The sequence below is a fragment of the Oreochromis niloticus genome, linkage group LG23 (assembly GCF_001858045.2).
Source record: "Oreochromis niloticus isolate F11D_XX linkage group LG23, O_niloticus_UMD_NMBU, whole genome shotgun sequence".
In the NCBI taxonomy this organism is placed as follows: domain Eukaryota; kingdom Metazoa; phylum Chordata; class Actinopteri; order Cichliformes; family Cichlidae; genus Oreochromis; species Oreochromis niloticus.
In genome coordinates this window covers 498,788-516,865 of record NC_031986.2, presented here as the reverse complement: position 1 = coordinate 516,865, position 18,078 = coordinate 498,788, and the positions used below count along the sequence as shown (strand labels likewise).

The following is an 18,078-nucleotide window of genomic DNA, read 5'->3' as shown; positions in this document are numbered from 1 at the left end:
AGGTCACATTTTAGTGTTGGCTGGGTTATTTTTTAGACTCATAGCAAAGATACACAAACACTAAATGCCTTATAAATGATTAAAACTGAAGTTTCAGTTGGTATCACTCAGTAGGTGAATGTGAAAGGAATATTGTTTGTTTGTTTGACTTTATGCTAGGACTTGTTTTAAAAATTCTTGAAAGATTAGAATTTTTTTTTGCGAAGAAATGGTTTACTTGAAGATTTCTAGTCAGGATTTAGAGTGCACCATAGCACAGAAACAGTATTAGTAAAGGTTATTAATCATCTTCTGTGCTTATCCCGCTAGACCTCAGTGCAGCATTTGATGCAGTTTACCACAATAGTTTACTAGAGACAGTAAAACACACCGTTGGTATTTAAATTATGTTTGTTGCAGTAGTCTGATTCTTATCTATCTGACTGATTTCAGTTTGTGCATGTAAATGGAAACTTTTTTTCCACACACAAGATTTAGCCAAACAGAGTTATGTGCTGGGACCAAAACTTTTTACATTATTCATACTTCTCTTAGGTAATATTATTAAAAAAACAATGACTACATTTTCATTGCTGACATCCAACTTTATTCATCAATGAAACAGGATGATACAAATCAACTAAACTACAGGCACATCTAAAAGACATGACAGACTACAGGCCTGGATGACCTCGAATTTCTTGCTAAAAAGAACGTTGCAGCGAGAGTGCTAAATGGGACTGAAATGAGAGCCCATATTTCTCCCTTATTAGCTTTCCTTTTCTGGCTCCCTGTTGTAATCAGGTCCCACCGAATCTTAAAGACCCTCATACTACCTTCAACCCAATGCAGTTTTATTTTTGTAACGCTAGATCACAACAACAGTTGACTCAGGGTGCTTTATATTATAAGGTAAAGACAATACTACAGAGAAAGCATAGAAAATCCCCAACAGTTAGATGACCTCCTTCGAGCAAGCACTTTGGCAACAGTGGGAAGGAAGAACTCACTTTTAACAGGAAGAATCCTCTGGCAGAACCAGACTTAGGTAAGGGCGGCCATCTGCCACAGCCGACTGGGGGAAGAAGACAGGACAAACACACCCGGTGGAAGAAAGCCAGAGATTAATAATTACTAGTGATTAAAGACAGAGTGGTGTAGAAACACATAAGCACTCAGTGTTTATGTGCACTCAGTGCATCATGGGAATCCCCCAGCAACCTAGAGCTTTTGCAGCATAACTAAGGGAGGATTCAGGGTCATGTGAACCATCTCTAAAATTATGCTTTATCACCTTATAATCCTAACAGAGCACTTCACTCTCTAACTGCAGGCTATGGTTCCTACAGGGTGCTGCTACCTCCCATTATCCAAAGTATAATGGAAGGTAGTAGCACCCACCAATGTCACTAAACAAACACTTCCAAACAGCAATATGTTAGAAAAAATATATACTTACATCAGTCTTTATTCTTCATAGCTCCCAGAATAAAATAAATTCATGTACTGTCCTCAAATTCAACAGCTCAAATTTGTGCTCTCTCTCTCTCTCTCTCTCTTTGCAATCTGCCAAACGAGCTAGCTATATGCTAGCTCCATTGCTACCATTAGATTGGGTCTTCATCCCAGAGAAAAAAATGATTAAAAATAAAGAAATAAATCCAAGCATTAAACTTGACTCTAACCCAAAGCACAAACATTCTTGCATGCACAGTCACATGTTTGTACTAATGTACATTACATTATTACGACTCTGTCCTAATTTGTTTTGAGACATATTGCTGCCATCAAATTCAAAAAGGAGCTAATACTTTAAAAGATTCATTTTCTGTATAACCATTCACTTTTCTGTTTTCTATTGTAAATAAAACACAGATTTATGAGATTTGCATATCATTGTATCATCCGTCATCTGTCTTTATTGATATTTTACACAGTGTCTGCTAAAATAAGCTGCCTATTTATGTAGTAAAGTGCAACTTTATAATGTTTTTTTCTTAACCACAATCTACTGTGGCCACAAGCAGGATATGATTTGTGAAACTGTACACTGTTTCCAGATAATAAACTTGCATAAACTTTTATCCCCACTGGGAATGAAACATTATTTAGCAGAGGCAGGAATGTGTTGACCAGAGAGAGGGAAATCCATCCGACCCCCCCTAACGAATCCTGGCCACAAGTATCAGTTACAAGACGACAGCAAGAGCAATGTAGTGTTTCTGTGTGTTTTAATTACCTCTGGATTTTGGAGATTTTGGCCTGCTGGACCAAAATCCCTCCTGAGACGTGAGCAAACCTGTTGACCAACTATAAGAAATGTTTTACTGCTGTGCTTGCCACCAATAGTTTCTCCACCAAGTGCTAAGTGATGTTTTGCTTGGGGATCAAATACTTATTTCATTCAGTGTCATGCAAATCAATTTATAACAATTATGTAATTAGTTTTTGCTGATAATCTGATTCTCTCTCCATTAAAATGAAACTACAATAAAAACAAAGCAAACTTGCAAATTTAGCAGGCGATCAAATAATTATTTCCCTCACTGTAGGAGTGGAACTCTCTAAGGCTTTATTTTCCAACCTGGAAGTTATATCCATCTTTTATATTGTTTATTAATAAAACACAGAGGCTGATTGTGCAAACTTTGCAGAAACAAGCTTCTATCCAAACAATTGCAATGCAACTCAGACCGACTGCAGTCAATTTCAGACAGACTGGGAAATTGCTGTCTAATGCAAACAGATGGCCAACACGTTGATATCAATCCGAGTTAGTCTGGAGTGCAACTTATCAGTTGCAAGTCTCCAAAAGTTGAATCTGTTCATCTGGACGTAGCGTTTTGTGGGAGAAACGTTTCGTCACTCATCCAAGTGACTTCTTCAGTCTCAGCTGACTGCAGGTTACCCCAAACCTTATAAACAGTACATTTGCATAATGACTGAAACCAGCCCACTGAAGGAACACTGGTCTGTGAGGTCAGTTCCTTAATCATAATTATGCAAATTCGCATGACCATTGATCAACAATCACTGACCAAAACCCACTGATCAAAGAACACTGATCAATGGCCATGAGTACCATTCACAGAGAGTTGGGGAATGGCTGCAATCACAGCATTGTAAGATGGCGAAAGATGCGAAAAATACGCTGCGCCAAAAACTGGTCCACCCCAAGGATCGGGTCCCCCGACACAAACAGAGTAACATAGTGTACGCTGTTAAGTGCCAGGAGGATTGCCAGGATTTATACATCGGGGAAACCAAACAACCTCTAGCGAAGCGGATGGCACAACACAGAAGAGCAACCTCATCAGGCCAGGACTCTGCAGTTTATTTACACCTACAGGCCAGTGGACACTCTTTCAATGATGAGGATGTACACATCCTGGACAGGGAGGAACACTGGTTTGAGCGCGGAGTCAAGGAGGCCATTTACGTGAAAAGGGAAAGACCATCTCTGAATCGAGGAGGGGGCCTAAGGGTACATCTTTCGCCATCTTACAATGCTGTGATTGCAGCCATTCCCCAACTCTCTGTGAATGGTACTCATGGCCATTGATCAGTGTTCTTTGATCAGTGGGTTTTGGTCAGTGATTGTTGATCAATGGTCATGGGAATTTGCATAATTATGATTAAGGAACTGACCTCACAGCCCATTGTTCCTTCAGTGGGCTGGTTTCAGTCATTATGCAAATGTACTGTTTATAAGGTTTGGGGAAACCTGCAGTCAGCTGAGACTGAAGAAGTCACTTGGATGAGTGACGAAACGTTTCTCCCACAAAACGCTACGTCCAGATGAACAGATTCAACTTTTGGAGATTTACTTTCCTGGATGATTGAGAATGCATCAAGACGATATCAGTTGCAAGGCTGCAGAGCTATTTTACTATTAAATTTCCATCCTACATCAACTATGCCACTATTTGTGGAGGAATTTCTCAATTTCTGGGTCAAATATATGAGGTTCTGGCTGGGTGCTGAATGTAGACAGTAACAGATTTGCGGTTTTCATGAATTTATCACACATTGCATATAGTTGACGTGGATCAGTCGTAAACTAATGAAGACTGATAGTAGACTGTCTTATTGTCATTTTATCACTGTGCTTCTGCATCGGAGTTGGTCACACACCTTCTTCCCACCATAAATAAACCATTTCAAAGGCTACAAGATCACAAGTTTATTGAACAAAGTGACAATAATTCTGATTGTGCCGTGGGTCTTCAAACACTGTTTTCCATAGTGTGATTGTACCATTAATGATTTGCTGCTGCAGACCCTGACTTTCTACTAGTTGTCCACTTGGTATACTATAACCTCCTGAGAACCAGCCTATTCATTTATGTCCTCTGTAATGGACATTTGTTTTTGGTCTATATCTTTTGACTGATGAAGTCCTCATGTATTAAAAGAATACATTTCTTCATTTCTCAATGGAGCTTTTATTGTGAATGCATGTTTTGAGCATAGCATAGGTATCTACATATTGTAGTTGAGCATAGACATTCTAGCAACCGCCGGCCTTAATATAGAACAAGAATAAAGATAAATAGATCACAACATGAGAAACTAAACCACAAACATAACTGAGAAAGAATATTTTTGGATGAGAACATCTATCTGAGGGAATGGGTTTTTTGTGTGTACATCTACAGAACATACTGTAGATAGAATCAAAACAGATGAAGTACAATGTCAAACCTTCCTCCTGTAGGTTGTAACTCTTGGCTTAACATCACTGCGCACATGCTTGCACATGAGGACTTCACACTGTGAGGCATCAAAACCCCCTCTCATACTCTCTTTGTGTCCAGGCCTGATGGTTTTTGCTTCTCTCCTCCTGTGTGCTGCTGTTTCTTCCTATTCTAACACTGCTTTGTGCATATGTGCCACATATCCAGTACAATTTGTTGATGCTATTTCTTTCACATATAATAACTAGTGCATCTAAAACTACACTAAAACTAATAGGCTGTAAAGGAAAAAAAAGCTACAAGGTGAACAGCTGTAGATATAATATCTGTTCAGGTTAAATTCAAGTGTCTCTGTTCATCATACCATAACTACCCCTCCTCCAACTCCTCTAGAGCCTTGGTCACGTGAGTTCTGCCCCTGTTCCCCCTGAAGCCTTCATCACTGACCAGCGCATCAACTGAGAACCAGCTGATTTAATTCTACCCACAGCGCAGGGCCCTCAATCACTGATCCCATGGTCAAAGACAAGGCTTTATCCTGCTGGCAGATTAATCTCAACCCAGATTGGTGAGCTGGGATGTAGCTGTGTGTGCTGGTCTGGGGTCAGTAACATACGCCAGAAATACCGTTGTCCAAAAATAGAAGCAGGGACCTGCAGGCAAGAGATTCTGGCTTATCTGTGATATTAAGCAGAGTAAAGCTTTGTTTGGGACAGACCTGAAGAGGCATAAGGCTTAGAAAAAAACAAAAGTCATCATTTGATATTATTTATTACATCATTTATTCTGTGTGGAAATGAGAGAAAATACAGGAGTGAAGCAGTCAGGACAGTAGGGTGGAGCTCATTGTTTCTAGTTATTATATTTCTCTCTGGTTTTCAGTAATAGGTAATGAATATAGATGCACAAACTCCTCAAAACTTCCTGTGTTGAAAAACAAAACAGTTCAGAGGAATGGGAGAAAAGAAGTAAATAAACATACTCCAACAAAATACATGTGCCAGAAATTTTTTTGACATTTTGCCTCTATAATACTTTAGTTTACAGCGAGCTCAAGTTTGACTCAGTTAGTGAAAGGTGGTCTTTCCAAAGGGCATTATTCCAGAAATCAGTCAGAAGTGGTTTGTCCAGGCGCACCTTTACAATTTGAAGCTATGTTCTTTTTAGAGAGAAGGGGCTTTCTCATGGTAACCCTTCGAAACAAGCTATATTTATTTAGTCTTTTTCTAATTGCCCTGTCTTTAACAGTTAACATGCCTAATTGCAGGCTGACCTTGTAGTGAATCTGTCAAATGACTTTAAATTAGGGCACACAAACCCAGAACAAAGTTTTGGAGTCACCCTGTCAAATAAACCAGTTAAGTGGCCACTGCAGTACTACAGACTTACTGTGAGGAAGAGTTGAGAAAGATCTTGTTTTTTATTAACCCCTCTTTGCTATTAAGTGTCATGTAGAGTAGTTGTTCTGGCTCCTCTATCTGAGTCCATCCTGAGTGGAGTTTCTCCATTGAAGAAGCTCTCCGTACACCTGTCTGGTAATCAAATATGGAGTATACACGGCTGGAGTTTGCAAGATTTCTCTGACAGATCATGGTTGTCATTATTAATTCCATAATTAACCCAAGTGTTTATTTAACTACCCATCTGCCTGTCTGCTCTCTATCAGCCATCTCTGCCGACTCTTGGATATCCACCAACTGCCCACAAACACTCTCTAAGTTTCCATTCACTCTTAACTTTACTAATAACTAATAAAACTAATTACTATCACAGGTGGACCATATTCTCCTTTTCGCCTCCTGGTAATTCTTTATCTCTTCTCTGACAGAGCTCCCATGTGCAAACCTGTAGTGCTGCTAAATCTCCCTGCCAACTGCTCTCTATCAGTAAACGATTCACTTCTTAACTATGACTACTTTAGACTTGCTAAGTGTTGCCTGGGTTTGCTCTTTGGATCCACCTTTTGGCAAAGCATGACACCAGAACTGTTACAAACATTCAGCTCTTCAGTGACTCATATGTGTGAGTGTAGATAGCGGTGCACTACATGGAGTCTGTAGAGGGTTGATTCTGGGATGCATAGGCATAAATAGTGACAAAATGGAGACACTGAGGAAATGTCAGATTATCATTTACCATCTGCCAGGGGAAATCTGGGGGAGGCAGCCTACAGGGACTTCATGATGAATCCTCTTTTGGGCCTGTGTGCATGTTATTGTTGCTGCTATTGTCAGTGTATACAGTTAGCTCACAAAGACAGACCTCAGCTGTCCACACACTTCTTGTGCAAGCGAGCGGATGTTGAGCCGCTAGTGCTCCATCTTGCGTGTTCAGAGATTGATATTTCGGCTGAACTACAGTGTTTCTAATTTAATGGCTATAGTATACATATACCTGATATTCCTTATTAGAAGCAACATCTCTCAGACCCCCTTGGACTGATTGCAATCGCCCTGAAACAGACTGGAGAAGGTCCACAATTCATTGCCCTCTAATAAACAGACTGTAAACAGATTGTAGTCAGTCGGAGTCACTCTGTAATCTCCATCTAATACTGAAACACAGAAACCAGAATGATTAAGGTTTCTGGCAGGTTATTTACTGTAAAATGTGCTAAATGTAACAATGAAAAGTATGTTTTATACATGATAGTTGCTTCTAATATATTTAAAATAGAAGGGGAGAAGTTATCAGAAGGAGTGGGAATTTGAGCACAATGCCAAAATCTTTGCTCTGTCCTGTGGGATTATGACCCACACATTCTGTAATAATACTAGCACTTTATTGAAACAGAGCAGAAGTGAACTGAATTGTGTTAGTGGGTTATGTCTATATGTTAGATTTCTACTTTATGTCTACACCTGGTTGCTCTATATTTGGCATATTTTCACAGAACAACAACAAACAGCTTTTAGCTTTTAGGTTTCCCCCCACATTTAACTGTTTACTGCACCACAAATGTGACATTGTGCCCTTTTACAGGTCACAGGACCCATTTTAATGAAAGCAAACTTCAGTTCACTCTCAAATCTTTAATGATATAACAGCTTATGGCTTAATATATGTACATATATTTAGGGCTGTCTTTGAAATTGCCTAAATTGCCTCTCAAAATACGAAATGTAGTTGAAATATTAATCATAAAATTAAAATCATCTAAGTTTACCATGCATCCTTACACTGAAGTCATTGCCAGCTGTCTGTATTGTTAAGGCTTTTGCTGAAGTGTTTGTACATATATTATTCATAGTGTGAAGTGGCTGTAGCTCAGGAGGTAGAGCACGTCATCTACTTATGGAAGGTTGCTGATTCAATGCTTGGCTGTTCCAGTCTGCATGCCAGGTATCCTTGGGCAAGATACTAACCATTGGATTATGAATGTCCATGAATGTTAGATAGAAAAGAAATATGGGTGTGAATGAGGCAAGTTGTATAAAGCACTGTAAGAGCTCAGGAAGAGTAGAAAAGTGTGATATAATGATAATAACCAGTCCATTTACCAAGTATAGAGCATTTCATCCCTAACAAGATAGCAAAACAACTTTTTCCCTGCATTGCTCTTGCCTTAATTAGGGGGTAATAATATATCTGAAATTCACTCTATCAAAAGCTTTCACTCCACAAAATGCAAAGATAACAGATAATGGTATATGATAATTATTCCTCCTTTGCACATATAAGTAAACATGAAATTTCAGACTTATAATGACAAAAAGTAACTGTCTTAGTCTAAATGATGAACTTACTCTCCAGCCCTGTCTCCAATTCAGTAACTTCAAATGTACACTTCACATATTCATAGTTTTTTCCACGTCTAACTCATTAAAAGTTTTTTCCTTGACCTTAAAAAGGGTGTAAAAACTGCCTTCCTGCGTCACAGTCTGCAAAGATATTCTAACCATATAATGGTCAACATGGTGAGATATTTTGGAGCCAATGGGCAGCATTGTTGCCATTTTTAAACGTCAATGAAAAACTTCAAATCTTCTCTGTCAACAGCTTAGCATGCTTGTCCTTTATTTGGTGTAGTTTATTGAATTAGATGATTGAAGTCTGAAGCAACAAGGCATATTGGCAGTTTATTCATTTAGCAAACAGGGGCCTCAGTGGCATGTAGAAGCCACAACAGCCTGAGGGCCCTAACAAAGAAAAATAGACCAAACACAAATTTCTTTACTTTTTGTGCTAAGTTTATTTTTTTGGTGAAATACTATTGTGTGAAGACTACCAAAATGCTTGTTGATACAGAATAATTCGATGACTTGCACATTCATAGGGGACATCTAGAAAAACACATATGATCTAGGAACTAAAGACAAGACTTCTAATAAAAAGAGAGAGACATAGAGTGGTAAGACGCAGAGTCAGAGGTATAAGAGAAAGTGACAAGGAGATAGAAAATGTATCGCTACGACCACTTTTCTGCTACTACCAAGCCACAGAAGTTGTCTCCTTTTTTTTTTTGTCTTCAGAGCATATGTTAAAACACCACATTCACATGCCAGTGTTTTCAGTGAATATTAAAAGCACAGTGAACACTCGAAAGCTATGCAGCCTGTTTTTTTATTTGTCAAGGTCAGAGCTATTTATAGAAGGGTGTTACCAGAAAAGCACTACTCTGTGTCCATTATCACCAGGCCTTGTTTCTTCCACTCTATCCTGAGCGTGTGCTCTTGCTCCAGTTCCAGAGAAACTGGTCTTGGGGAAGGTGTGGGTGGGTTAGCGTTTCCATGATTTAAAGCTTACACACAATAAGGCAATCTTCTTAAAGGTGTAACTGAAAATGGTGTATTCTGGCATTCCATAGATGAATGTGCTCCTGTTAAATTGCAATTGGCTGTCTGTTGTTGCCATGGTAGCAGTGAGTTGAAGTCAGCCTTAATGCTGTGTTTTCCTGTGTTTTTATTTCAAGACACATCATCTCACTAGCCTGATAGCAGGGGAGGCAGAGGAAGGAGGGTGCTCTTATGCAAGAATTGAGGCATTTAGGGCAACATTGAAGTGCTACACCTGTGAATTTGTAGGAAGATAATATTAAAAATGTGCATGTTACATACAAATTGTTGGTTCTTATTTTTCTAATGCTGAGTAATCACCTTTGCCTCTGTGTGTCTCCTGTAGAGAACTGATGAGGAAGCAATAGTGGACCGCGGGGGCACACGCTCCATGCTCACCACCAATTTTGAGAAGGAAGAACTAGAAGGTAACATCACTAAGTGATACTGAACATTTGCTTGATACAGCAGAGGCCATATTCAAATGTTTATTCCCAGGTGACTCAAAAACTGTTCACACCAACATTTTCCATAACACTGCTCAGTTGAATCTGTCATTTTCATGTGTTATATAATATATATATATATATCTAATAAAGCTACAACAGAAAACTTGTGTAACATAGCAGTGTTAATCATAGCAGAGCCTAGGAACACCAGAAAAGCCCTATATAATATCAGTCCACCTGTCTAAGTCATTGCAAATGGATGTTGGATTTTGATGTGAGTGCTGCTGCATCAAAGAGCACAAGCTCTTTTCTCTGCACATCTGCTTGCATCAGCATTTCAGATGACATAAAAGAGACAGAGGTGCAATTTCTGCACCAAACAGCATCCTAAATAGACAACAAAGTTCAAAGGGTTACAAAAGGGTTTCCTTTTTGTCTTTTAAAAAGAAGAAAAACCTTAATAAATCCACAGGGAAATATCAGTAAATAAGAAAACATCTTGAAAATGCAAAAAGATCAGTAGTCCATGACAATCATATAATGTAAGCAGACCAAACCTTGGGTTTAGTCCAAGAGGATCTGGAACAGGCTCTCTGTTATGATATGTTTAAAAGTCATTAACTTTATAGTGTTAAGTAGCACCGCATGTTAAGACAAAGACTAACCTAACTGAGTATGTTAACAACAATGAGAGAATTGAATGTTGACTCACCAGTTTTGGTAATACAATTGTCCCCATATTTATTTTTGAATTCATTACCTTTATTATTTGACATTAAAGGTGGTGAACATTACTCATACTAACATGCTAAACCTGTAATTTTGCAATACAACTGTAATTAAAAAAACAAAACAACCCTGATTTATTTACATGATTAGTAAGATGACCAAAGACAATCTAAACTAGGTGAAAATAGGTGAAATAATGTGGGCACATGAAGTCATTTTAGAAAGCAGCATACAAGACAAAGGCTTGTTAGGAGGCAAACTGTGAAAATAAATGTACATTCATACCGAGAGCATTAAAGAGTTTCATGTGCAATAGTCAAACAATAGAAAGCTTTGGTACACTCAAAAGATGAGTTATTACTGAAGCAGAATTCGTTCCCCGTCAGCATCCACAGAATTTTTGTTACCAGGCAACGTGGCCCTAGGTAGCTGGCAGAAATGTCAGTCTTTTATTCTGACACTCTGTCAGTGAGGCAGTACTTTCATCTCAAGGACCTGCGTCTCTGGATGATGGTTTCCATAATTACTTTATTTTTGTCTGTTGCTGTGGTAACACAGACTCTTCAAAAAGCAGGAAAAGAAGATCCTCTGAAGTTATGTCACTGCATAACTCCTCCTCCTAGATTAGTTCTACATTTGAGAGTTAATTATGTGTATTACATCACTGTTAATAGATCCAATTCAAATACAAAATTGAACAATATCTCAATAGCAAGTATTCCCTTAATATGTTAAGTATGACCCCTGTTCTAAAAAATTGGAATGCTGTGTGAAATGTAAATGAAAATAGAATGTGATGATATGCAAGTCTGAGGATATGTATGTTTATGAGAAAAATATGAGCTTGTCTTGAATTTAAATTTGAATTTGTTTGCAGCAACATGTTACAAAAATATTCTTTCAACAAGAGTCCGTAAACATATGGGAACTAAAGAGATCATCTGTTGGACTTTTTGAGGAGGAATGCTATCTCATTTCCGTCTGACATTCTAGGACTCTAGCTGCTCAACAGTCCTGGGTCTTCTGTCATATTTTTGAAAGGTCCGGACTGCAGGCAGGCCAGTTCAAATCCTGGGCTCTTCAACAACGAAGCGACGCTGTTGTAAAAGGTGCAGTGTGCGGTTTAGCATTATCCCTCTGAAATATGTGAGGCCTTTCCTGAAAAAGATTTCGACTACACCAGAGAAGAGCGGTGACGTTTCTGGATCGTGTTCACATGTTACTTCTTCTTTGCATAACAAAGCTTTAACTTGTGGATAACATGGTGGACCATTTTCATGAACAGTGATTTCTAGAAGTGATCTTCAGTCTATGCAGATATTTCCATGACATAATCATGGCTGTGTTTAATGCAGTGCCACTTTAGGCTAAGAAGATCACGAGCATCCAATATTGATTTATTAGAGTGTCCCTTATATGCAGAGACTTTTCTAGAGTCTCAGAATCTCTTGAGTATATGATATGCTCTATATGATGACATAGTCACAGCCTTTGCTGTTGATGAGCATTATTCTGAAAGCTTTAGATTTTTATAGAGTGGTAAATCTCTTCCACTTTTACTTAAGAGAAGCTCAGTTAACTTAATTAGGTGCAAAATGTTCCTCCAGTTGTTCCTCCCTGCCCATTGTTCCTTCAGTGGGCTGGTTTCAGTCATTATGCAAATGTACTGTTTATAAGATTTGGGGAAACCTGCAGTCAGCTGAGACTGAAGAAGTCACTTGGATGAGTGACGAAACGTTTCTCCCACAAAACGCTACGTCCAGATGAACAGAATCAACTTTTGGAGGTGTTCCTCCAGTTATTTCTTTATCACCGCGTACTTTTTGTAATCTTTTGTTGCCCCGTCCCAACATTTTTGAGACATGTTTGCTGCCGTTAAATTCAAAATCAGGATGATATCATTTCTCTAACTGTTCAAAGTCAAGGAGAAATTTCGCCACCACCTTGCTCTTTTTCACAAGGGAAACATGGTCTTTTGATTAGCTGATGTCCTCAGTAATCTCTTTCATCGCTCAGGAGCTGTTGAGGATGGAGGACTTTCAGCACTGGGTATCTCCCCTGCAGCTGGATGTGAGATGTCTTCTCAGATGTATACCTGGTAGCTCTCTGTGAGTGGGGAGACCCAGAAGTGTTCACTGTTGGTGACCACTTGGATGTGGTTGTTATGAGGAAAACTCTGACAGCAGGTGCTTCATTGACTGGGTAGGGGGGTATTTTCAAGAGAAGGACCATAAATGGCACTTGGCCCGAGTTGCTCCTTCAAACACATATGTGGAGGACAGTTTTTCTGGCTTTGAGCTATTTCTTGCTGCTCCTGAAAATTGTCATGTCTTGTTAAGGACAGTCAATGCAACAGCATTGGTGTATATAAACCGTCAGGGAGGCTTTCTCTCGGTGACATTACACGAGTTGGCTCACAGCCTGTTTATGTAGAGCAGCAAACAACTCCTCTCATTAAGTGTGACGCATGTTCCTGGTGTGTTGAACACCGGAGCGGATTTGCTCTCCAGAGGTTCTCTGTTCTATGGGGAGTGTGACTCAATCCCAAAATAGTTTACCAGCTGTGGGACAGGTTTGGTCAGGCATCCGTAGATCTGTTTGCATCATGCGATGAGTTATTTTCACTAAGAAACGAGGGCGAGGACACAAAATCTCACCTCACCCATGGCTGAATGTGCTGCTATATGTGTTTCTCCCTCTCAACCTCAGGGAGCAGTGACTGTCTCTGATTTTAATTGCTTCTTATTGACCCAACAGGCCATGGATGGTCTTCCTAGCCTGTCTGCTCCACAACCAGCAGTGGCCACTGCCTTTGTGACTCAATCCCAAGGGGGTTGAGGGACTTAGCATCACAGAGACATAGGCAGGCTTTTCATCCGCATCCAATGCAGTTAGTTCTCTGGGCCTTGCATGTGAAAACTTGAATTTGAATGAGTTCTTCTTCTGTGGGTCATTGAGACCATTCAGAGTGCAAGAGCTCTTTCCACATGTTCACTTTATGGTGTGTATTTTAGATATGGTGTTCAGATAGGAACATCATTCCTTATTAGTGCTCAGCTCCAAAGCTGTTATGCTTCCTTCAGGATTTGCTAGATAAGGGAATAGCATTTTCCACTCTTAAAATGTATTTGGCTGCAATTTCAGCCTGTCATGTTGGCTTTGGTTCTGCACCAGTTGGTCAAAATTCTCCAATAAGGAGGTTTATGAAGGGAGGCCACCAGCTGAGGCCTCCTGCCAAGCCTGTGTTTCCCCTTGTGCAATTTACTGACAGTTTTAGAGGCACTTTTAGAGCTGCCTTTTGAGCCTTTAGAATGTCTTCACTTAAAGGCACTTTCACTCAAAGCAGTCCTATTGCTGTCTAGCTAAAATCAGGTGCTTCTGTATCCTATGCCTCCCTTCGTGTCTAAGGATAGGGAGTCTACCTATAGCTGTCCCACACTGGAGCTTTTAACTTTTCATCTCCTGTTATTTGCTGATTAGAGCCAGATGTGGCTTAATTTACTTTGCTGTGTCTGAGCTTAAAAATGTAACCGGAACTAAAGGGTTTAGGAAAAGCAACAAACTCCTTCCTGGGATCCTTCTTACAGAAGGAATCCTGTGTCCCTCCAGTGGTTGTCACACTGGAGTGCCAGGGACTGCAGCCGCCTGTGTACCTGCATGCACATTACACCAGGAGAATACCAAAGGCTAGATCATGCACCTTTTTTAAGAGTGTTTCTGTTGGGGACATCCATACAACTGCTAGCAGGCCAACCCCACACACGTATTAGGTTTTTTTTGCATTGATGTTACCACACCCTTGGCACACTTAGCATGCTTACCATTATTAGCTGCACGCTGACTTTACTCTTGTTGACCTTGCTGTGCAATATTCTATATTGCATAAAATTTGGAGTTCCCCAGAAATACTTTTTTCATGTTTGATTAACATTTGATATGAAATTATAGCAAGCAGCTGCTTTAGGAAGTTACTGACATTAGGAATATATTCTGTAAATGTATATTTTACAGAATTTTGAATATAAATATATTTGAAATAATCAGCTATTTTAGCTATTTTAAATAGTCTCCAGTTGGCATCAAAAAGATATATACAAAGAATATCTCTAATCAATGAAATATGGAGGCCTTCAAATAAATATTTTTTTAAACTTTGCAATGTCAACAAGTACAAGAGGTTGCCACACATGAGATGAACAAACTGAGAACATCAACTGTACTGTTTCTTCAGAGGCCAAGGAAGACTGCAAAACCCCGCAAAAGCCAATCAGAATTACTTTCGTCAGTAGTCACGTAAACCTGCACATACATGAATACACACCCATGGACTTGAGGATGTGGACGCTAAAACACAGCATGTCACACAACTGAGTGAATTCAGGCTGAGGCTGACTGAAAGCCAGTGAGATGTGGCAACAGAAGAAAAGGAAAAGAAACATCCTATGACATCAGCAGTAGTTTAGGCCTGGAGGACAAGTTCTATTTTTGTAAAGTCCTTCACTTGTGAGACTTGCTCATGAACTCTAAAGCTCTCTTGCTTTCCTGTTATGTGTTCCTTAGCTGCCTAGGTCCTGTCTGTTCATATATGAAATTTCCTGCATATGCACAGTCATTCTCTCCTTGGCTTCTGACATGCATAATTCAGTCAATGCTGAGAGCAGTTTGCATCTGCAACAGTACATGCTCTGTTGGAGAAGATAGCCTCCAAACTACAAATCTATTCTGACCTGTCGTTCGTTTTCTCATCGCATCCTCTGAGATCTAATTTTTTCTCTGGATTCCTATTGGTGGAGGGTGTGTACCCTGAAATGATCTGATGTCACTGTGCTCCTAGATGATTCATCTTTTGTCTTTTCATTTCTTAAATCTGATTAGTATGCTGTGATGAGATTAGGCATGTATCCAAGCAAGTGAAAACAATTCAAGGCAATCACTGGGATATTTTCATCTGAGAAAATATACAGTACAGAGTTTTTCTGATAATCAATCAGATATGTATAGGAAGTGTATTCACACTTCAACTGTACATTGCAAATATAATAATAAATAATCTTTTGTCCTATATTAAAAAATACACATATCCTGAGGATTTAAAATACTTGAGAGAATTTACTCACGCTAGTATTACTGGGAATTACTTGTACAGTTTTTGGGAATGTGTTGAAATGTATGACTGTGATGCACACAGTTTTCACATGAACACTAATTTCAAATGCATACTTTCACTTTAATACTGCATGTATAGTGTTACAAACAAAGTGATATATTTAATGGTTGCTAATGATAAATTATTTATGAATGAAATAACCTTTTTTACAGTGGTATGCAAAATGAGTTTGATCTTTTCCTCTAAAGGTGAACGCCAACAAGAGTGTTGTTTTTTCAGTAAAGTAGACATGTAAATTTGTACAAAAGTCCTAGTGCCTTTGATGGGTTGATGAAAACAGTATAACCTACCCCCTTCCCTTGTGTCGTCTTTCTGGTGAGAAAAAAAGGACTTAAAGTTGAAAGTGATGCTCCTTTGACGCACCCTATTTTGTGACTCCCTAGCATCAAATTTCATGGGGTATATCCATTTGGTGTCACATTATGCTGGACAATGTAGCGCCTCATATAGTGGTGAAGCCAGATAAAGAGAACAGCGTGTGCAGAAGTATTGTCTGTGTCCGGACACAGAGCTGCGAGCCGGCAGGAAGGCAGCAGCGGCCAGGCAGCTCGATTGCAATAAAAGAGGAGAAAGTCAGCTCGCATTATCTTCTCACTGACCCTGTGGATGTGCACATACATACACATGGACATTAGAAAAAGGCCTTTGTGCTACATTGTACAATATCCTTTCATAATCTCCCTTTCATTATCTGTTCTGTATTTATTTGATGAAAATAAGTAATTACAAAAGATATTATAATGTCAAAATCATTTCAACTTGTGCAAAGATGACCAAAGGCCCTAGAGGTAGTAGTTCATTAAATAATGTCTTTGTGGTTTTAATCTAACAGATAATGGCATTTACTTCTCTATATTACTGGGCAATTTAAGCATTGTTATTTTTAATTATGTACAAGCTACAAGCTATGATAGCCTGTTTTTTTGTGTCTTGTTTTCATTTCTAGTCCCGTTTTTGAAATATGGTCATTTTCTTTATTAAACCAGCATTTGTGAGAGTTAAACATATGCCAGTATGGGTTCTTTTTATATGTGTAAAAATAGGCTACAGTTTAAACTGAACACTGCAAGTCTACATGTGATTTACTTCTACTCGAGAATGAAAGGTCTATAAGTTGAAATAGCCTAAGATGATGTGCATTGGCATATTTAACCAATGTACTCATTCAGCTGCTGTCCTAACACCTGTAGCAACGTGTTCACCTGCAGACAAAGGTTTAGGTAAAATAATATTTACAAGTTTTCCACAAAGTTCACAGCAAATGACTCAAAATACGGTGGCTAAAGGATGTTTTCTTTTCACTGGAGTACCACAAGGATTGGTGCTCAGTCCCATTTTCTTCGTATTCTACACCAGGTCTTTTGGTTTATTTATCTGTATGGGTGACTTCTGTCACAGTTATCATGCTAATGATACTTAGCTTTGTTTCCACAGGAAGTACGTACCCCCAGTTGTGCCAGGGATCTAACAACATTGATAAAATTTCTGCCACACTTAAACTCTATAATAATTAGTTTAACAAGATAGTAAAAGTGTTTGGTTTGGCAGTTACAGAGTAATGTAAGACTGCACAATGCAACCCAGCTGTTTCCATCAGTCATCACTGTTCATCAAAGAACTTGCAAAACCTAATATGGAAATTGCCCTTTGGTGCAAAATCCTGAAAGCAAAATCTTTTTGTTTGAACACTGGATGAATCAAGTGTGCAGCAAAGGCTTCACACTGATTCACAATGATACGTCAGCTGCTGGCCAATACCAATTTTCTGTAGTGTTGCGTTTTGTGAACCTTACAGTATGATTCAGTAAAAGGACTAGATGTTATAGTCCCTGATATTGCATTGCTTTAAATGAAGAGAATGTTGAGGGATGGCTGTTATGAGGAAAGGCAGCCCAGAAACTTTACCAGCAGCACACATTGTTGTGTGCCTCAACTTTTGGTCTTTTACCCAAGCTAATCTGCCATTTTTTTGGGATTAGAGATCTGATCTAGGACCTAGGACCTTGGATTCATCGGGTGTTTCGGCCATTATCACTAGACACCCTCATCCAAGGAGGCCCTGCCAGGGTTGATCAGGCCCCAGAGTGTGTCACTGGTTTATGTTAAATTGTTATTTCTCTTCTTCTTTCTTCTGTTTAGTTGTCTACAGTTTATTTTCTCCTATCTATTCACTGCAACTGAGAAATAATACTTACCTCTTTAGCATTTATGGAGCCTCACTTCTTCAAAGGGATAGAAAAGGTGATAGACAGAAGTAAGACAAAAGGGACAAGATAGGAGAG

The 18,078-nt window shown here is 39.1% G+C and overlaps 1 protein-coding gene across 3 annotated transcripts in view; it reads left to right on the top strand.

Annotated features, from left to right (window-relative positions):
* The window catches only part of LOC100705556 (sodium-driven chloride bicarbonate exchanger), a 52,716-nt gene that overhangs the window by 7,990 nt on the left and 26,648 nt on the right, over positions 1 to 18,078 (top strand). For 2 of the 3 annotated variants that reach the window (XM_013267248.2, XM_013267247.2), the window contains exon 3: positions 9,798 to 9,879. In XM_013267248.2, coding sequence (XP_013122702.1) covers positions 9,798 to 9,879 — 82 coding nt within the window. Of the gene's footprint in view, positions 1 to 9,611; positions 9,697 to 9,797; positions 9,880 to 18,078 lie in introns of those variants that run through there. The other variant, XM_025903115.1, reaches the window with a different exon arrangement.